The sequence below is a fragment of the Idiotropiscis lumnitzeri genome, chromosome 1 (genome assembly GCF_059441095.1).
Source record: "Idiotropiscis lumnitzeri isolate Australia: NSW breed Sydney's pygmy pipehorse chromosome 1, RoL_Ilum_1.0, whole genome shotgun sequence".
In the NCBI taxonomy this organism is placed as follows: domain Eukaryota; kingdom Metazoa; phylum Chordata; class Actinopteri; order Syngnathiformes; family Syngnathidae; genus Idiotropiscis; species Idiotropiscis lumnitzeri.
Window position 1 is genome coordinate 24,726,158 of NC_142391.1, and position 22,088 is coordinate 24,748,245.

A 22,088-nucleotide genomic window follows, 5' to 3' on the forward strand; every position below is an offset into this window, starting at 1 on the left:
ATGCCATAGTATGGCTTATTTATTTCTGCCTCTCTGTTTATAAGCGTCTCGTGTGTGTGATCAAGCTCTGGGCTTCCTCCATCTCCCAGGCAACATATTGGACAGCATGCTGCTTCGGGCATCCAGTAAGGAGACAGCGGCGGGGGCGGGTGGCGGGAAGGAGAACAGCAGAAGTGCGCCCACCGCTTCATCGTCGCAGCGATTGATTTGGTGTCACTGCAACCACCACTGCCCAGAGGACTCCCCCAACAACACATGCAGGTATGCTGACACCGGCACGCTCTTCTCAAACAAAACTTAACACTGTGTTCTTCAGGACTGATGGCTACTGTTTCACCATGGTGGAGGAAGAGGCGGGCGTTCCAGTCTTGACTGGAGGTTGTCTGGGGCTTGTCGGCTATGCGTTTCAGTGCCGAGTAAGTAGATCTAATCAACTTCCATTGAATTTCCAAGGCCTTTATGGATGAAAATATGTACAGGTGTAAACGTGGCGGAGACCGTCATGTTTTAAAGAAGGATTTTTAGCTTTAGGTGGCACTGCTGTTTTTGATCAAAGAAAATTTGAGAGGGCACCACAAATGCAAAATGACATTACGGCCTGCTTGCCCATTATACAGCACACCTGAAAAACTGGTCGAGGAGAGGCCAACACCAGACAATTGTCACTATACGCTGACTTGACCCAGACGCAAGAAATTGAAAGGAGTTTTGTCATGCAGTCGGTTACTGGCTCCAATTAAGCCCTCAGATCATTCAGAAGTGCCAAAATCACATTGCTAATAAATGATAAAAAAACCTTAAGATATAAAATATTTGTTTCTGGCATTTAAAAAAAAAGCATGTTTACACGAATGAAAGATGAATATGTAACCACTCAAGGGCACCCAATTTACTGTTTTTCACAATTTATTTCCCTCCGCAATGTGCAGAAGCGAAGACACGTGCTCCCTAAATACAGAAAATTCTGTATTATGAAACGAATGCTTCCTTAGCGTTGGTCACATAACAGAAGAATTTGCGTCAAAACCGGCGACACTGAAAAACATTTGTAAAACTATAATTGTTGGTTTAACAGACACAACATACTTTGATATTGTAACGGGTCACTATATCTCGTATTTATAGATAGAATTAACAAAAAAGACTCGATCATCAAAGAAAATAATGAAACAAAGTTGCAGCTCTTTCAAATGCGACTTACCCTCAGCAATTGTCGTCGCATTGTGAGGGACGAAGGAAGTTGCTACGGAAGCCAAACAGGTGTGACTGAAGCCGAGTGCACCCATTACACAGGAAATGACAAAATATTAATAAATGAATGTGACTCATTGTGGTAAAATTCACAACTATACAAAAATAACTACGAAAATGATATGAATTTGAAAACTTAAGCGAGGAGAAAAATAATATATTTAGCTTATTTTTAACTCCGTTACACATGCACCTCCTCATTTACATCTGTCTTTCCAACGCGGTCTTTTAAGACACCAAATCACCCATCGCCTTTTGTCTTTTGCACGCTAAATCAACTTATTTGCATGTACTCCTCCCAAATGCAAAATGAAACGCACAACACATTCGCACATTTGGCAGACAATCCCGAGTGCGCCCAAGTCAAGTTGATCTACTGATCAACTTTGGCATGTCATCGTCGCATTTACCATATGAAAAGTAGGGAAACATGTTGCTCCTGTGCAAAAGTTGAGTCCCTCGTAAATCAAGGCACCATTGTAAATAAGAGCGTGTCTTCGTTTGTTGTGTTTAGGACGCATGGAGCCCACGTCACAGGAGGTCAGTGGAATGCTGCACAGATGGAGATTACTGCAATCGAAACCTTCATCCTACTCTGCCGCCTCTCAAGCCGCCTCGTAAGTATGTCTTTTGAAGTAGGTATTGCGGTATGGTGTAAAGTTCAAGTCATTTTGTCCCCTCCACCAATTTCAGCGATTGACACTCAATTGGGTCAAGATGTCAAGCACCCATGTCTGAAACTGAACAGGTGGTCGTCCATTTTGATTTGAAGTAGGCATCTTGGGGTCGTACTTTGATGAAGCGGCCCAGATGAGCCTCTGACCTGATTTCCTTGACAAATAGACAATGCTTGATTGCCAAACTTTTAAGGTTCAAATAAGTGCATGAAATATATATTGTGTGGAACAATAGTTTCCATTTGTGCTCTTTTTACAGTCTATGTCGCTGGAAAGATCCACCACATGGCCTTGTCGATCTCCGTCACTGTCTGTAGCATCATTCTGCTTATAATCATTATCTTCTGCTACTTTAGGTAAATATTATCCATCCAAATATATTTGACTCTGCTGACTATTCATGGTACTTTGTTTGTTTATTTTTTTAAATAGATATAAGCGGCGGGTGTCCCGTCCTCGTTACACCATCGGCCTAGAGCAGGATGAGACCTACATTCCTCCCGGAGAGTCTTTGAAGGATTTGATCGAGCAGTCGCAGAGCTCTGGTTCAGGCTCAGGGCTCCCCCTGCTGGTGAGATGGGAGTATTGCACTAATTGGAGCCAGCGAATACAAAATTTACTGCGCAGTGAAACTTTGGTTTATCGGCGGGGTACGTTCCAAACCCACCCATAGTTGGAGAAAATCTGAGATATTGAGATACCATACACATGATTTATTTAATTGTTCCTTCAACACACTTAAAAGGCATTTAAATTTATTAAAGCACACTTTTGGGTGGTGTACTTTAGCCCCTGCTCTCACTGTCATACTGTCAATAAATGGTAGCCTATCATATAACATCACGTGAAAAACAAATTAGAAGACTCGCTCGCACATGTCCCTAAACTGTGCTTGCTTCAAGCTACAGTCTTGTCACTTCCAGTTGAAGTTTACTGTTAAACGCATTCAAGAAAAGAGAATTAAACACCGTGCTGTATATTTAAATACCAAAATATTTACCTAAATATAAGTCGAACAAACAGCCTATTATTTTAAGGCAGACATACTGTGGATTCTAGAGATGTTATGGTAAATGTGAACCTTCAAATAACTGCTACTGTTAGACAGTTGAGGAAAAACAACTATCACTGGAGTTTAGTTTGGGACATTTCTGTCTCCTTTTGTTGTGGCACAATGTGGTAATACATTGAAGGCGAACTATTATAAATTTAGACCTGCCTGTAGACTGTAAAAACACATCAAAAGCGATCGCATTAAAATCTACAATATAGCGGGAGCACAGTTATGGAGTTTTAACCTTGAACTTTCTGCCGCCGCCCCCACGCAGGTGCAGAGGACAATTGCCAAGCAGATCCAGATGGTGAAGCAGATTGGCAAAGGGCGCTACGGCGAGGTGTGGATGGGTCGCTGGCGAGGCGAGAAAGTGGCGGTTAAAGTCTTTTTTGCCACCGAGGAGGCCAGCTGGTTCCGGGAAACCGAAATCTACCAGACGGGCCTTATGAGACATGAGAACATACTGGGTAAACAAACTTTACGCACTGAAAATAGTCATTTGAATAGTTGGCAACTTTCACGGTACACGCCGTATGAATGAAAGAAGCTTTGTAGTTTGGCTAGGCCACTTTATTTTTTTTCGCTTAGGGTTCATCGCGGCGGACATCAAAGACACAGACTCGTGGACACAGCTCTACCTGATCACCGACTACCACGAGAGCGGCTCGCTGTACGACCACCTCAAGTCCACCACACTGGACAGCAAGGTCATGCTGCGGCTGGCCTACTCGTCCGTGTCGGGCCTGTGCCACCTCCACACGGAGATCTTCGGCACACAGGGGAAGCCCGCCATTGCCCACAGGGACCTAAAGAGCAAGAACATCCTGGTCAAGAGGAACGGCGCATGTTGCGTCGCCGACCTGGGTCTCGCCGTCAAGTTCATCAGGTGTGTGAGTGGATGGCATCGCACGGTGTCGGAAGTGGCATTTTAAAGCCAACTTGTCTCTTTGCCCCTGCAGCGACACCAACGAGGTGGACATCCCCCCCAACACTCGAGTGGGCACCAAGCGCTATATGCCTCCCGAGGTTCTGGACGAGACCCTGAACAGGACTCACTTTCAGTCATATATCATGGCTGACATGTACAGTTTTGGACTCATCCTGTGGGAAATTGCCCGCCGCTGCGTGTCAGGAGGTATGTCCCCCATTTGATGGTGTTCCTCTGGACGTGTATATTCCATGAGTAACTGTAGTCTGATTACTTGACTGGAAAAAAGTAACTTATTAGGTTCCTGCCAAAAGTTTCCAACTTTGTCTTTCCTGACCCAATGCTGTTTTTCATGTGGATGAAGGTATCTTGGAGGAGTACCAGCTGCCCTACCACGACCTGGTCCCTAGCGATCCCTCCTACGAAGACATGCGAGAGGTGGTCTGCATCAAAAGACTGCGGCCCTCCTTCCCCAATCGATGGACCAGTGATGAGGTAAAACCTCACGCAAAACGCCGCAGCACTACATCATGTGACCAATGTGCATTTGTTTCGGCAGTGTTTGCGTCAGATGGGGAAGCTGATGAGCGAGTGTTGGGCTCATAATCCGGCCTGTCGCCTCACAGCTCTTCGAGTGAAAAAGACACTGGCCAAGATGTCGGAATCGCAAGATATCAAGTTGTGAGGGTTGCGCTCACCCATGCACACGCGTGTGTATGTACTGTACGGGCGTGACAACGAGGTGCTTTCTGTGAAAGCTCATTTCGCTTGTAGGAGGAGACGGAGAAATGTGCATGGGTCCCTTAAAAATAGCCAGTGAGGAACACCAACTGGCACGATGTCACCAAGTGTGAGGCTATAAGACATTTTTTTCTTCATGCTGGTTACATTTGTAGAGTGTACAAATGTTTGGTTTTCTCTATGTCATGGCTCATGTATTTTCCATGTAAAACCTTCATTAAAAGTATTGGCTGAGTCTGATGTTTATTCTTGACTGTCATGGTTTCTTGAGTTGCCGGTTGAAAGCAGAAGATTCATAGGAAGCATGGTTGTCAGCACCAAAAAAAACATTAAAAATAAATAAATGAACTTCCCGTCGCAAATGCACATGTAAAATGAAAAATGTAATTTTAGAGGCAAAAGGCTACACCATTTAGGGTTCATTTGGAGCCCTGAACTTGGGGTTTTTGAAATTAAAGTTAGGGTTTGGAGCAGAATTATTGTTTAAAATTATTGTCAAGGTTTTGAAGTAGGGGTACAGTTTGAAACTAAGATTAGGATTTCAATGTACAGTTCTGATTTAGAGTGCGGGTTTCAAACTAGGGTTTTAATATATATTTAGGTTTTGAATTTTTTTTTAAGTTGGGTTAGGGCTTTGAATGACTGAAAGCCAACATCCAAGTCGAGGTCTCCAAAGTGGGACAACAGAGTTGCGTGTAAAAAAAACAAACAAACAGCAGCACAGAAAGTAGTGTTGAGCATTGCTTATAAATATAATTTATTAATCGTAAATCGTAAAAATTCTTTCTTACACTTTTTACAAAAAACAAGGAGAGAGCAAAAATATGTCATGACAAGCGTGCCGGATGCAACCAAAACAGTCACCACGGTTCAACACGTGTCGACTCCAAATCACCCCCGAGAGCAAAACGGTACAAGCACAGCCATGACGTCCATCATGACAACCAATGGCAGTTTGCATAGTCCACAAAAAATAAAAAATAAAAATAACAACAACAAAGAAAACATACTATTTTCTAACTTTTTTTTTTTGTAACTCTTAAAGTGACACAAGTGTACACACTGTAGTCAAATAGAAAACTTTTTTTTCTTATGTTTCCATACAATAACAACACTTGAATTGTTTCAGTCGAGTCCGCGTGGAAAGTTCATACGGCGGGCAAAATGTCAACGGGCAGGTTTTGGAAAATGAAAGAGGGAGCTGGGGGGGGTGAGTCAATCTCATCGCCATCGCCTTTGGGTTTGAGTTTGCATTTGAAATGAACCCTGTACCCTTTTTTGAGTTAGCACTTACATCAGGAGACATTCACAACATCCAACCGATAAGCACACATTTTGGAGCGCCTCCCATAAGAGGAAAAGGAACCCCCCCAAAAAAGGAAAAAAAACTGCCTGCTACGTATTGATTGTTTCCATACTTTCAAGAATAATAATTGTCTTTCAAATTGTTCAACATGATGGAAAACCTGTCAAAATTTCAGGTGATTTTAGGATAATTTTTCAAATATTTTGTACATATTTTGGTTGATAAAAATGTTTTTTTTAAATTCCTTACTGTCTCAATCATTTGTCTGTTTTAATTAGAAAACAAACGAACAAAAAACAGAATAATTTCTACCAGTTTAACCTGGGAAATAAAGAATAACTTTTTTTCTAAATCCGGAGCTCTAAACCTTTTTTTCAATTCATCATCACAAATGGCATTAAATATTTAGATTTTTTTTTATCTGAAAATGTTTTCAAAATTATTTTTTTACAACAATGAATCATTTTCAATCCCATTTTCAGTGCAAACACACCCAAAAAATTGTTTCATTGTTTTTCCCTATGACGGAAAATTACATTAAAGCAAAAACTATTGTAAGAAATTGTTAAAAAAAAATTTAAAATCTGAAATAAAAAAAACTAAAAATGTTTAGAATATTTTTTCTGAGTTCTTAAATTAACTGACAATGTTATTTGAATAATACATCTGATTTCCTAATTTTGAGAGCGACATAAAAAAACATGTTTCGATTTATGAATTCAAAAATTTTTTTTTTATTCCTGAATTAAATATAATATTTATCTTTTTCGTAAGGTTACATTGTCTTTCGTCAAACCAGAATGATTCATGAAGAATACATTTTTTCGTTTTAAATTGCTGAATCAACCTGATAACAATAATAAAACAATATGGCATAGCTGTTGAAAATAAAATGCAAACCATTTTTGCAATGTGTTTTTTGAATAATGAATTATTTCTTTTCTCACATGTTGAATTCTGTTATAAAATAAAAATATAATAACATTTGCTTAGAATTATTTCAAATATGTTATTTTTAAATACATTAAATAATATGTTTTGGAATAATGAATCCCAAACCCTCAAATATATTTTGACAACTACAAATTTAAGGAGAGATATTTCCAAATAATGTTGTTATTTTAAGATAAAAATAAACAAAATTTGTAATTCAAACACAGTGAAATGGAATTTCTTAATAAAAAATATGAAGAAATAACTCAGTTAATTATGATACAACACACATAATGATTTTCAATGTCGGGAAAAAACATCATACCCTTTTACTTTATATATGACAATCATGTTGTATTTACATGAGTAATTAAAATAAAACGAGACGTACTGTCAAGGCCACTGGATGGCGCTAAAGATCAAGAAAGTCATGGCGGTGATGTCACACTTTACACCAAAAGAAAAAAAAAAGAGTGTATTAAGAATGTGCTGCGTTCACTGATGAATTTTTCTTCTCTCCCCTGCTGGTTGTTAGTCATTATGAAAAATAATTCTGCTTACTGCAGGTGTAACTAAGATTCTTTTTCCATGGCTTGCATTCATTCATTCCATAATAATTAGCATCCTAAAAAAAATAGGAATAATAATCAGGGAGGCTCTACATGTACTGATCAAAAAATAAATCCCGCTCATATGAACACATCTGCACTTTTCTTCTTTTGCCATGCCTGCGTCAGGGAAACCTGTCGAATGATGACATCATCCGAGGCGAGGCGGGCTGATGGGAGGGGCTTGTTTCTTGCCAGGACCTCTGATTAACAGTTTCTTAAAAGGATTCGCTCGAGTCGTTTTCTTTCTTTCCCTTTTTTTAACAATTTAAATGTATACACTACATCTTATTTAGCATTTAGCAATCGTCACATTTTCCCTCAAACTATGTTCTTACTTTGTTTTGTGAGACCACTACATACGAAGCCAATTTTTCAATGACATTGCTAGTTTGCTAGTTTAGATTGTTCCTGACGGATAAAAGCCGTAAAACACTCCCCAAAGTTCCATTTATGCTGTCGCTAAGGCTTTACCTCCATGTACGTCCTGAGCTTATTTTGTTAGCCCACTACATATGATGTCACTTTTAAGCCAATCCGTTAGTTTGTTCCCAACAGGTTGAGAGTCGTATAAACACTCGCAAAGCATTTGTTTTTCTTACGCAACCTTCCTTTTATGCTTGCTGGCGGTTAGCAAACGCTTTCCCTCAAACCATGTCCTTAGTTTGAATTGTTAGCCTATGATGCCACTTCACTCGACAGGTAAAGATTTGTTCAAGCAGTTCTCAAAGTAGGTTTTTAAAGTTAGACCTTTACCCATGCTAGCAATTAGCATCCATCGCTAATGCTCTTCTTCCATCTACGGTATGTCCTTAGTTTGTTTTGTTCACCCAATACATACAATGTTATTTAAGTAACATTGTACGTTTAGTTTGTTCCAGATGGGTAAAAAGACACTGCCCATTTTTTTTTTTTATTTTTTTTTTGGTCGTTCTGCTAGCGTCTCTCTCGGTTAGCCTGGCCCAAGTATGCGGTCACATTTGCCATTTGTCCATTTCATTGGTCTCCTCGCCCCGTCAGTGTTCCACCGTCATGGAGCAGAAATTGCTGTCGTGTCGACCCATCTCTTCCAGCACGGCGGCTAGTTCGTTGAGGTCCCCGTCGGGGAAGTGCTGGGCTTCCCACAGGTCCAGGATGACGCCCGTTGGACTGGACTTGGTGGCAAAGTAGTTTAAGTACCTGAGGAATGCCAAAAACAATCAGAGTTCACTTTCACTGAACAGGGGTGCCTTGACTTCACCCACCGAAATGAATTCAAATGCCATTCATCTGTAAAAAAGTGTTTTTAATAAAAATATGGTATACTTGAAAATGAGAAGATCAAGAATTTAACAGTTGAATGCCCATTGCTCCTTTTGGAGTGTGTGCCTTCGTCACCTGGGGGCAGTTTAAAACTTAACATAAATAAAAAATTAATAATCAGGATAATAATCTAGGATTTAAAAATCATCACCAAGGTTAACTTACTTCTTTATCTTGCTACATGAAATAAAACATAATTGTTAAAAACTGATGTTTTTTATTATGTAAAAAAAAAAACGTATGATTGGCAGTTTAAATATTTTTTCAAGGATTTTTTAAAATTTTGCAGTCAAACAAAAAAAACATTTTCTTAATTATTTTAGTTTTAGAACCTAAAAAGTATTTAACCATGAGTTGTTTTTCACAGAGGATGAAGAATATATCCCTGTGAAAATTGTTAGCTAGCTTGTTAAGCTAGTATGCTAGTTAAGACTATTGAGGAGCCTTATGTGAAAGTGTTTTTTCTGCATTGAATAACTGAAAAACTAACATGGGTTCATGATTTTGTACATGCTAGATGCATGGTGATGGCACTTTTACATCTTCTCAGTTTGACAATTCTATGTAGTTTCAAAACCTTTTTCTTGCGTAAGTGGGTGGGAAAAGGGCAACATTAGACGTTTTTTCCCCTCCCTACTAAAGTCTAACTTCAGGCCACCACTTCATAGAAGATTTCAAGTGATAAAACACAATTTTGTTCAAAATAAGAACAAGAACAACAGGTGAGTCCATCAAAGACTCTGAATTTCCCGAGGAAATACTTTGATAGTTGTCTCATTCTCTACTTCCTTCCTTTAACTTTGTCTTTTCTTCCTTTGACTTTGTCTTTTTTCCCTTGTCAATGTTTTGTTGCCAGCGAGGCCTCCTGCTGTTCGGCTGCGCAGCTCACATTGAACTCTTGCTTTTGCTCGCACGCACTAAAGTTGTATTTTGATGCTTTTATCGTCAAAATGGCCAAGAATTGAGAGGAAAAAAAGTCAACGTCAAAATATGATTACTGCATACTGAGAGTTGTTTACAAAACAAACTGTTGTGGATGATTACATTTTTGCAATTTCATTTTAATCTTATTTAAATTGTTTATTTTGCCATGTTTGAATGTTAATTTGAGATTTTTTTCAAAAAGAATTGAAAAATTGTTATCCTCACACAAGCTAAACATTTTCCATGACATTCAAATAATAAAAATCCAAATGTTATCATTTTTAAAATATTTTGCAACCCCACCACTTTTTTAAAATATATAATATATTTTTTAGATTTAAAACAATAAAACATAATTACAAAAAATAAAAAAAAACTCAAGTGGATAAATATCTTTTTAGGTTTTAACAAAAAATGATTAAGGCAAATAATATTTTTTTTGTTTTATTAAAAAGAAAATCCTTATGTTTGAAAAAAAAAAATCTTTAAACCGCCAATCATACTAGCGAATTTTTTTTTTTAACATTAAAAAATAAACATCACAATTTTATTTCATGTAGCAAGATAAGTAAATAAGTTAACTTGGGGTAAACTATCATGATCCTTTTAAATAATTTACTTTTTTATATTGGAACAAAATGATTTTTAAATCCTACCATTGCATTTGTATTTCAATACAATTTGATTAAAAAACACAAAATGAGTGAAACATTTTTCTATTGCTCCCTCCTTTCATGTAAATCATCCAAATCAATGAATGAATGCATATGTGGTGTGGAGTCACTTGTTTGTTTGAAGCGACCTGTCCAGGTTGAGCTTGTGAGCGAGCATCCTCCAGTCATTGCCTCGTGTCTGTGGCGCATCCAGACTCCCACACAGTTTGTGTCTGATGGACAAGGGGATGCGGAAGGCATTGGGCCCCACTAATGTGGTGATGTTGCTGGCTGGGTCCATCAGGGACGTGTCTATGCACTGGAGCTCCTACAATGAATCAAATCGAGATGCCAGTCATTCTTTTCCGCCACCTCAAAAAAAAAAAAATAATAAAAAACAATTTTTGGTCACGTGTTTTCCTGAATAAAGTCACTTCTTGGGAACACTAATAAGGAGCAGGCTGCCCAAAGATGAAGAAAAACTCACGGAGAAGTTGCTCCACTAACTTCCACATTCTTAGAGGTCCACAAGTCACAAAGTCTTAAGTCAAGCTGCCTGCGACTGTTCAATCATTCATAGCGGGGCGAGAGGTCACTCCGACATGACCGGAATTGCGGAGCTTTGATTTTGGCGGACCAACAAAAGCTGAGCGCGTATGCAGGGTGGGTTCAAAGGTCAGACTGTTATTTTTTTGTCTCCGGAAAGTCATCAATTTGATCTTCCTCGCCATGGCCGCGTCGGCTTTAACACCGAAACTTGTGCAAATGAGATGGGAGGCTCTTCGAGATGACTTTGGGCAATGTATGCATCTACAGACCCTCTAAGTGCTTTGGAGAATGGATGAATGAATACATTATATATAATATATATACAATATATAATATATATATACAATATATACAAATACAAATATATATATATATATATATACACACACATACACACACGCACTTTATTATGATGTGGTGTGAACGGTGGTGCACGTACCTCCTCCAGGGTGTTGCTGAGCTGGAAGATCTGCCCCTCGCCCTCCACCTGCCTGACACACAGCTTACAGCTGACCTCGGTGACGGCCGAGCTCATCCTCTCCAGCGTGAAGGTGCAGTGGAGGCACCTCTGGCTGCCGCTCCATACCTGGTAGAAGGGGATCTCCTGTAGGAGTACAAATACTTTACTTACTTACACTTCAATAGGTTGTTCTGCAAGCTACCCTACTTGAATCGTCCAGAGTGTGTACAAGGTTTTTTTTTAGTTTTTTTTTTACTTTTACTAAAAGCAAAGGAGTGAAATGAATACTTCTGTAAAGTTCTATTACAAGAGTTGAGCTTCATACAAGTATCTGTCATTATACTACCGAAGCGTGAGTACATTTATCGCCCATGTTTCACCTGATATTTGGCAATGAGTTTGCTCTTCCAGTGTGGCTGCGGCACATCATGGACGGACAGTCTCAGGTTGTGTGTGCTGTCCTTAAAGTTGAGGGTCTTGGGCTCATCCAGGAGCTTGCCTCCCATTTGCGTCTCCATCTGAAGAACCTCCTACAAAAGAGGACGGCCAAGTGAACAATTTTCACACAATTCATTCAATCAACAACTAAAAATGTTTGGCTACACCAACATAATGACCAAATGTAAATTAATGTAGAATATTTTTGTAAGACACTGTAACATTATTTGCAATTTGAACATTAATCCTGCAATTAAATATTGAAAAATAAGACCTGTACTTAAAATTATGCTTCAATTAAAATGTATTACGTACGTACATTATGTAAATAAATCATTGGGAAAAAAAAACTCCTCTAAAAGACTCAATGTAAATGTAAAGTACTTAAGTTAAATACAACTGAACTTTACTTAAACTCATGAAAAAAAAAAGGGTTGACATTTGCCCATTGATGGCGCAAAAACACTACTTTTCTGACATTGGGCTGTAAAAAAAAAAAAAATTGTTTGATTGATTGATTTGTTAAATATATCTACACATTACAAGATAAAAACAGAATTTGGAAGAAAGAAAGAAAAAGCAAGTCATCAGTAGATGTCAACTCGGTTTACATGTTCAACGGGAGTACGAAGAAGTACAATACTTATTCAGTCCTACCCCTTAGCTCACATATCAAATGATACACTGGGAGATTATTTATATACAAAGAATTATGCCATCATAGAAAATATACTTCTGTACCAGTTTTACGTGATTACTTAACGTGTATATTTGCGGCCACAACGCTAGTTGGGTGTTGCATTCCATGCACGGGCATTCGCGCTGTACAATGTCTCCCATCTTACAAGATAAAAAGACAAGTGGTATGTAATATGCCAAAGTGCATATTTCCTCGAGTTGTTTTTAATGGTCCAATTGCTTGTTTGAAATGCTAACCACACTGTTACTGTGCGTGTATGTGTGCGTTGCTACTCGACTTGATCACTTCCTGCATAAATTAGCAGCGTTAAGCTCCCCCGTATCAGATGCTCCCTCCGGTGCTTTGGAATATGTTTAAACTCTAAAGCGTCAGCTAGTTTGACATTGCTCGACCCGGTTTTGTTTATCGCCGCAGAGACGAATACGCCGCACACTCAAAACCTTTAATATGTCGGACTTCAAATGCAAATGAACACAATAAAGATCCACAAACGCTCCTTCAGATGACTTGAGGCTTGGAGATGGAGGCCGTGCAAAAGAGACACTATGAAAAAAATAAAATAAAAAAGCACTGGAGTGGCTCTAAAATTTTCTTGACTATGTGGAATTATAAGAAATGAAAACAGAGCACAATTAAAGATTCGATTCTTGTGTTGGGTAATAGAACAGTCTGTCACTCTGCTTGAGATGAGGCCCAATCAGTACAAGAGCAAACATGCCATGAATGTGTGGGGCCGCACATGCCAGGATTCACTTCTTTATCGAATCAATGTTAAAAGAAATGAAAAGCAATTAAAGCCCACAAAAAAGGGGTAGTATTGCATTTTATAATAACATATTCAATTAACATATAATATAATATAATATATAATCATGTAATAATATAATAATAATATATGCTCCCACCGCGTGTCACAACAACACGAAAGTTCCTAAAGAATGCTGCACCCTTGGAACCATGACCGTTACAAGGAAATTGTGATTAATCAAAGTGTTTGTCCCATTAAATAAACTACAATGTCGAGAAAGGGAAAAAAAAGTGATGGAGATTACTTAAATTTAGAAGTAGAAGCGTTGATGTAATGTATGCACATACGTACGGATATATATACACACACACACACACACGCGCGCACACGGCACATATTTGCGCACACACTCGACTAACTACTACTACAACTACTACTGAATAACACGTACCGAGAGGGTAAAGTTTGTCAAATGTAAAATTGCTACACTGGTGATTTGTTGGAAATACATTATTTTATCATAAAAGCACATTTTCATTATTTTTGTTGGTATTTTAAAGAAGAAATGTTTCATATGTTTCAGACATCACTAAAGCCAAAATAGGTGATTTGGGGGAGACCAACCGAGAGTCTAATCTTTCATTTGTTCGTAATATTAATATTCGGTGAGCCTTGAAAGGTCAGTCAGAATGCTCTAAATATGCGGGCACTCAAATTCTCTTTTTTGAAAATGGATTTAGGTGAAAGAGTTAAAGAATAAAAGCAAATGTAATAGATAACATATGCAAATGCTGGTACACACAAATGGAGAACTCAAGTGTTGGTTGCGCGCCTTTAAGGGTCGTGGCCAAGAGCGTTAAATCAGGAGGGGGGTCCCGCTGTCTGATTAGTCTGAGTTGTTCTTATTGCCATTCTCAATATTTATTTATTATTCCACATGTACCAAATGTTGTGTCCATGCTCACTTACCTTGAGTGCATCCTGCGTGTCGTCCAGACAGTACACCCTGATGTGGTAGTCCAGCGTGGTGCAAGAAAGGGGTCCAAAGACGGCCAGCTTCAGCCTCTTGGCGGCCGCCTTGCCCACCGATTGGCCCACCAGACAGTACGTGCCCAGAGTCTCCGTGAGGATATGACATGCCTCTGAGTCCATCTGCACGTAGCAGGGGGTGGTGAAGTTCTCCTCGCCCACCACCACCACATCCTATTGGGTACACATGGACTCATTACTGTGGAGGCAATATGCGTTGCTGAAGATGAGCGGCAGTCGTCTCTCCATTTCCATTGAATACAAATGCCAATAATCTGCTCTAGGCTCCCAAAAAAATACAACAAAAAATTTTGGGGATATTTTTAATCTCTACGTTGTTACACTCTATGCAAAAAAATACAGTAATCAAAAGCATTTTACGATTGTGTCACTTTTTCTTCTTCGACTGTCCTGCTCATAGTAATGTGTGCGTGTTGGCCACCTGGGGCGGTGTAAAACAGACGTATGGACATACGTCACTGGAGGATCAGCACCTCAATCAGCTTCTCAGTACCGCAGTAATATTAGTCATTCTTCACAGAGGACGAGGAGTATACACCTGTGAATATTGTTATATGGTCTGTTTACATGTGTTGCGGCACCGTTTGTGTTCAGATACTTGGTGCTTAAAGGCTAACAGCACCGCCTTATCATGCAAATTGTTAGCTTGTGTGCCTACGGAGTTTGACATTGTATGTTAGCATTCAGGTAGAGGAGGCTACAGTATGTGGTTATTTTAACTACTACATAATGCGTAATTCTCTTCGCTTGATGTTTAGTTTGAGAGCAATCTCGAGCTGAGAGTGGCAATAAAAAGTGCGAAGCATCTTAGTTGAAAACCCATTTCCTAATTATCTGCCATCTTGGCGTGCGTTGAGTCAATTCGCCACCGTACAGTGCTCGTATGTCAATACCAAACAGAAAATGCGACGAGTGTGGCTCTAAAATCTCCTAAATCAGGTCACTCGCCCCTGCAGGCCCCCTTATGTTTAGTGATAAAACAGTATGTCGCTCTGCTTGACATGACGCCCAATCAATACAAGAGGGCAGGGGGAGCTAACATGCTATGAATGTGTTATAATCACAAATGTGGCCTGACACCTGCAGGATTTAATGACTTCACTCCCTTTGGATGTTAACTTTGATTCATTTCTGCATGGGGAAAATGAACATTTTCCTGCAAAACAAATGGACTTGAAACTCTACTTTTCATTTTCATTTACACCAACCCTGTTACAGCAAACACACGCGCACGGACACGCACGCACACTCAGACGTCATACGCATGGCTAATTGCGCAGAGACATTGTGTGGAACTGTGATAAGAAACACAAGATGAGCACACACACTCACAGTATACAAACACGCACACATTGAGAGTGCTGAGTCTTCATGCTAAAAGAAGAAAAAGAAAAAAAAAAGGAAGCGAGAGGAGGACGACGGCAGGAGCATAACAAATTGCAGCTGATAGGAGTCTCCCACCTCCTACCGCCTGCTTTTCTATTTGTTTTATCCCCTACAGACGTGCTGTATATCATATAGTGTGTACGTGTTGGCTGGATGAACAGGTTGGCAGTCATGTTGGGCTCTGTGGTGGGGGGGGATGTTCTCTTATGCTGCTGAAACAATAGTCACAGGTGGCTTTGTTATGCTCCACTGCTTATTATTATTCTCTACTATACCGCAGATGCACGGTCAAGATGAAATGGTAACGCTACGTAGCCACACTATACTTACCCTACTCACCTATCTGATGACCAACCTCATTTACTTACCCTCGAAAACAACCCAGCATTGTTTAGTGAGTCCCTGCCTTGGGTATGTACAGTATGAATCATACCTTAGTTACAAAGACACCAATCCTCTCTAGTAGGACTGAATGTTTAGGAAAAAAATTCCAGTACGGTTTTTCTGACAGATATTCAGATTTTCTTCACAATGAACAGTGACATTTACAAACATGTCAATAAAATCCCTGTCCCTGAGCAAAGCTAAATTGTTTAAAATATATCATTTTGAGACCTATTATTGTGTAGCTCTCAAATCTCAGTACTCTGTGGTGCAAAAAAGTGCAAATATTATTGATGAGATTGGAAATATTTATTATACGTTTGACATCGAACCTCTTCGTCATGATGCCGTCAGTCGTTTTACGTGTTACGGTCAGAGAGCGTCTGCTAAATTGCTAATGTGGCGTCGTCTTATTTGATGTCTAGATGCATATTGATTGAAGTACATTATTTCTGTTCCATGCTGCTGGCCCTAATGTGGTTCTAGACGACTGAACACCTAAGCACTTATTTTGGGTCATTCCCGACTCTGTCGTTCACTTTAGCAATTAGCACGCTTAGCGACTCCTTTTTCACTTCTTCGGTGAAATCACTACTTGTTAGCGGGGTAGTACATTGGTTACCACGGAGGTGATGATCCGCATCACACAAGCGCATTCCCGCTGCTGTGCACGGACTAGCGGCAAGCACAAAAAAAAGTCCATACTGCCGCGGCGCAAACTAGCTTGGCGCCTCGCATTCAAGCGAAAAAAATAACTTCCGGGACTGCGGGCGACAGTGCAACTTTTTTTTTTTTTTTTTGAACAATCTCAAAATTGTGTTGTCTGAGATCACGATTTCAGTCCCACAATGATAAATATTATAGAGCCCTATTCTCTAACTCTACGCCCGCCACCTAATCTTACCTACCGATCCAGCTCGTTGCATGCTTAGCTGCTTCCTTCCCGCATTATAAAGAAAAACCGGATGAAAGCATGATAGCGTTGTAGCTGCAGCTGAAGTAGCATCGTAAAAACACAAAACATGAAAAAAAAAAAAAGACTTCTGCATAAATGTAGACTCACCTCCCACTCGCCCATAGCCAGTTGGTTTTTCAGCTGTATGAGCCAGTCCTCGTGGACGTTGTCAGCACAATGGTGGATGGTGAGAATGACCGGTCTGGTCAGCAGAGCTCCTGGAGGTCCGCAGCTCACCACCGGACTCAACACAGTCTGCACGTCCTCCACCGGGGGTCTGCGGAGGGCAGATAAACACCCAGCCACGACTTGTTTAAAGAAAATGACACAAACAATGAACTAATACTAAATATTTAAAACTAAAAACATGTTTTTTTCCTGTAACAATATAAGTGAGGTAGACATCGAGGCCCAAACGATATTTTCCTGCTGGCTGGTGTGAAACACCATACGGCTTCGAGGCACATCTCGTTTTTTTTTAAGATCTCGACCTTAAAAAAAAATATATTATTTTTTGTGGGCCAGCACTGCTTGAAGCAGCACTAATCCTCGACAGCATTATTGATTCAGCCGCTGGACCTCATTAATGACTCATGAAGGGAGAAGAAGTAGAAGAAGATAAAATAAACATTCCATCAAGGAGGCCGAATGTAGCGCAGTCACGTCGGCGTAGCAACGCCAAGGTAGCCACTTAATCCGTGAGGCCACTACGCACGCGGAATTGTATTAACGCTCCCGTTTGAAGTTATAGGCCAGCATTTTTTTTTTATCAATTTGACGTGAAACTTATTTAGTCATTCAGGGGTCCAAGACAAACCCAGTCATCCATGTTATTGCACTGACAAAGGTTGACACAAGGTCTTCAGTGGCAAAGTCCTTAAAATCCATCGATTGAGGGTTATTATCTAACAACTGAATCGTCTCAACACTGTTACTGCACGAGAAGGGAGGAGGAGCAGTCGGAACCATCGGACCAGATGAAGCATTTTGATGTGTTTTTAAGCATGTGAATTAATATTAAACCAATAACAATTGCTTATTTTATGTGAAGTTTGGAGGATATCGAGGGACACTGGCGCCAAACACTTGTTGATTTCCTTAAGGTCCATTTGTGTTGGTTAGTGGGCAAGAATAATAAACGCATAATAAGGTACATAATATTATTATGAAGGCCCAAAGAACAAGCCAGTTCATTTTAGTGGCATGACAAGTGGACAGTGGTACCTATTAGTGTGCTTAGTAATTGAACTGTATAAAACTCCTTATGAAGTTCATATAAAAATATCATATAATACTAAATATTTTACAAAATAATATTACAAAATGTCAAAACATTAATTACATTAAAATATTACAAAAAACATTTAAATGTGTGGATATAAGAGGTGTAACAAGAAACGATTTGAATCGGAAAATCGTTTTCTGATCAAGATTCCTGTCGTCTTTTATTGGAGAGATATATAAGAAGTACAGACAGGTTCATACAAATGTATGTAAAAAGACAAAAAAGTAATTGCGTCATACACTCTTGAAATGAGTCATATCGAATCGTAGCCCCACTGAGTCAAGCCAAATTGAATCGTTCCACTTCCAAATCGAACCGTCCTTGAATCATTTCGCAACCCACATATTGAAAACCATTTTGAATCACTTTGAAGGATTCAATGAACAAACAAACCACAAACATGAAGGCCGACTAAACTTAATTTTGTAAGTAATCTGTCATTTTCCTGCTCCCTATTGTTTCTGATGAGTAAAATAAAATTCCAATTAATTAAAAAAAAATAGACAAACATATTTAACTGTCAGTCATGGCATTCGATGGTTCAATTCCCCTAATGTCAAGAATGAATCTCGAATTTAGGACTGCATTTTTATTTTTTTTTTGCTTTTGTCTATCCCACCGCTCTACTTCCTTACAGCTCCTAAGACCTTTTTTTTTTTCCCCAAAAGAGTTTCTTAACTTGTAGACAGTTTGTGAGCGCTTCCAAAGTGGCTGCTCAACTGCACAGCAGCTATGCAGTTGGAATCTCAATATTTCTCTCACATGTCCCGCAGAGAGTTTGAGGAGAAGGATTAGAGGACGTGTCGCAGTAAAAACAGTAATCCCCACAATAGCCGCCGGCAAAAATAAAAATGAAAAAGAAATGATGTGCAGAATATCTGCATATTTTTTCCTTCAGGCTGTTCAAGTTTTTTTCACCCCCACCATTGATTTGGACTGAGTGTGCATTCGTATCGACATGTAATGAGAACATTGGCAATGTGTGTTTAAATTAACGCCCACGATTCAATATGAGCCAATCGAACGGTGAGATGTTCCCCAACACATCAACAAAGCAAGACAAATGATAGGCAATTACTAATGTATGAAAAATGTTGTTACAAAAATACTTGGGTAAAATTGACAAAAAACTTTCTGTATTTCAGTGAGTGCCCTAAAATAAAATTAAGTAAAAAGTAGAGTTAAAAACAAGCAAGAACAGATTTTGCAGCTTCTTTTTTAGAGTTTCAGATCATAATGTATAAAAGATTGTATAAAAATTAAAACAAAAAGCAACACAATTAATGATTGTAATGTTTGGATAGGAAAATGAAATGTTTCAATAATAACATTTGTCCATCAACATAAAATAAATAAATAAAAGTAAATCATCTAATTGGGTACTAGAGCATACTAGAACACCCCCCCTAAAAAAAAAAAAAAAAAAAAAAAGGAATTAGTTAGATAAATTAAATCAGTGTCTTTTTGTGTACTGCAGATATTTGGAGTTTGAAGAAAACAAAATCCAATTGACAATATTTTGACAAAAGGAAAAAAAAACTTGAATACTGCTGGGTCAAAAAAGACGAAAATGAATCTGCTACTTGGGTCAGTTTGCTCTAACTTTGGATTTTTTTATTATTATTATTTTTTTTAAATCAATTTTGTGGGGGGCTGTTTTGTCCCCAAAATTGGGTTGTTCAATTAAGTAGTTGACGTCGTGTTTTTTTTTTAATCGAAATGGGATTATTTTTAGCTTTTACACTGTTTTAAGAGTGAAAAGTAGTACGAGTTCAAATAAAAGTTTGCTTACCTTCACTTAAATTACTTTTATGATTCCACATTTTGAAAACTTGATAAACGCAAAGCCTTATTCATATTTTAAGTTTGAATTTAAAAAAAAAAAAAGTTGCTTGCTTTGTCTGCTCTAAAAGATGACGTCGTACTCATTGTGAATGATCAACAGAAGCCGTCAATGAGCGTAAATATTAACAACGGCGAGAAACACGGTGTTGAGCTGAAGAGGAAAAACACATTCGGCCTGCAGCTGGGAAGAAACATGAAAGACGTGAGAAGGAGTGAGAGGAAGGTGTGTGTGTGTGTGTGTGTGTTTGGGCAGGAGGTGGTTGTGAAAGGGGCTAAGACTTGCCTGGAGCTGTCCTTCCTGTGCACCGTCACATACATCTCGTAGATGCGGCCCTGGGGGACGGCGCCTGCCGGAACCAGCAGACTCACTCCTGCAAACACCGACAGCACAAACACAACTTATTGCGGGTCAGTGTGCACAATCAGCGGGAGGGCATTATTTCATCCCATTGTCATGTTTAGAGACAAACTACTATTGACAACATGGTAGCATCAGGTCCTACATGCACAAACGCGATCTACATTTAAAAGTACAAACCTTACTAAAAAGTGCTACCAGAGGTCATTTATTAAATATCTTGCAAATATAAAAATAAAAGTACAAATAATCCCATACATATAAATGTGAACCTAAGCAAATGAAACAGATATCAATGAGAAAAAAACATTTGGATTAAATTCAATATATGTGAGCTGTATAACAAATTACAACGCAATTAGAACGAATGATAAATAAACATTGAAATAATATTCATCTTTAACGGCACTTAATGCACACACACAAACAGACACACACATACCCAAGAGGCTGACATTTTTGAGGAATCCCGCAGGACATGGGACTCCCACGGGATTCCTACATGATGGGTGACAACGTTCCCACACGGGATTGGGACGGTACAGGATAAAAAGTTGACGGGAGCAGATGGGAGTGGAATTCTCCAGTAGTAAGAAAAAAAAAGTCCATGACGGTGTACGAGCGACTTTTTTTTTCTAAATGTATCTGACTTCCAAAATGGGAGAGGCAACAGACATTATGAACGAGAGCAGGACAGGATGGTTGTCGTTTTCATCAGAACAGAAGGGGATAGGATTTTTTTAAACACAGGACGGGATAGGAGTCGCTTTCAGCAGGATGGAATGGACACTTTTTTTTTTTTTTTTAACACAGGACGGGACAGAAGTTGTTTTCAAAGGGGGGCTTGGGGTTACAGGATTATTATTATTTTTTTTTTAACATAGGACGGGATGGGAGTCGTTTTCACTTGGATGGGATGGGACAGGATTGAATTTTTTTTTTTAACACAGGAAGCGATAGGAGCCGTTTTCACTGGGATGGGATGAGACAGGATTTTTTATTTATTTTTTTTAACACAGGAAGCGATAGGAGCCGTTTTCACCGGGATGGGATAAGACAGGATTTTTTTTTTTTTTTCCAAACATAGGACTGGATAGGAGTCATTTTGGGTCTGGGATTGGACGACATGGGATTTTTCCTGTCGGAATGGGAGGGGACGAGAGTGAAAATGCACTTCTGTGTCCCCCTCCAACACATACACACCCACACACACACACACTTGCCACATACCGTAAAGACAACACAAAATACATCAATATTAAGATAACAGAAAAAAAACCACAAAGCACAAATATAAATGAAAAAAAATCTTCCCCTCAAGGGTTAAGTAAAACTGAAAATTTAACAAAGGAATGTGAAGTAATGCATATAAAACAAATACAATTTGTAGCCTTATACATTTTCAAAATGATTCTCCCTTTATAACGTTGAATAATGCCACAAAAGAATAGCAACAAGATGGTGTACCTATTGTCACATGGAAAACATGACAACCAATCACATCAAAATAAATATAAAAAAAAAAACAACTCAATTTCATTACCGTTGCAGCA

General features: G+C 39.0%; 2 protein-coding genes across 6 annotated transcripts in view; one reads left to right on the forward strand and one right to left on the reverse strand.

Annotated features, from left to right (window-relative positions):
• Positions 1-4,886, forward strand: part of LOC148343928 (bone morphogenetic protein receptor type-1B-like) — a 53,508-nt gene extending 48,622 nt beyond the window's left edge. For all 3 annotated transcript variants that reach the window (XM_088291618.1, XM_088291601.1, XM_088291609.1), the window contains 10 exons: positions 90-261; positions 317-416; positions 1,766-1,868; positions 2,188-2,284; positions 2,361-2,499; positions 3,257-3,449; positions 3,571-3,868; positions 3,942-4,117; positions 4,275-4,405; positions 4,470-4,886. In XM_088291618.1, the coding sequence (XP_088147744.1) occupies positions 107-261; positions 317-416; positions 1,766-1,868; positions 2,188-2,284; positions 2,361-2,499; positions 3,257-3,449; positions 3,571-3,868; positions 3,942-4,117; positions 4,275-4,405; positions 4,470-4,595 (1,518 nt within the window). In that variant the 5' untranslated portion in view covers positions 90-106 and the 3' untranslated portion in view covers positions 4,596-4,886. The remainder of the gene's footprint in view (positions 1-89; positions 262-316; positions 417-1,765; positions 1,869-2,187; positions 2,285-2,360; positions 2,500-3,256; positions 3,450-3,570; positions 3,869-3,941; positions 4,118-4,274; positions 4,406-4,469) is intronic.
• Positions 4,887-5,391: 505 nt separating this feature from the next.
• LOC148343929 (netrin receptor UNC5C-like) overlaps positions 5,392-22,088 on the reverse strand; it is a 238,429-nt gene continuing 221,732 nt past the window's right edge. For all 3 annotated transcript variants that reach the window (XM_088291590.1, XM_088291572.1, XM_088291580.1), the window contains 7 exons: positions 20,461-20,548; positions 17,156-17,324; positions 14,242-14,475; positions 11,767-11,916; positions 11,366-11,530; positions 10,527-10,705; positions 5,392-8,677 (listed from right to left, as the gene is read on the reverse strand). In XM_088291590.1, coding sequence (XP_088147716.1) covers positions 8,515-8,677; positions 10,527-10,705; positions 11,366-11,530; positions 11,767-11,916; positions 14,242-14,475; positions 17,156-17,324; positions 20,461-20,548 — 1,148 coding nt within the window. In that variant the 3' untranslated portion in view covers positions 5,392-8,514. The remainder of the gene's footprint in view (positions 8,678-10,526; positions 10,706-11,365; positions 11,531-11,766; positions 11,917-14,241; positions 14,476-17,155; positions 17,325-20,460; positions 20,549-22,088) is intronic.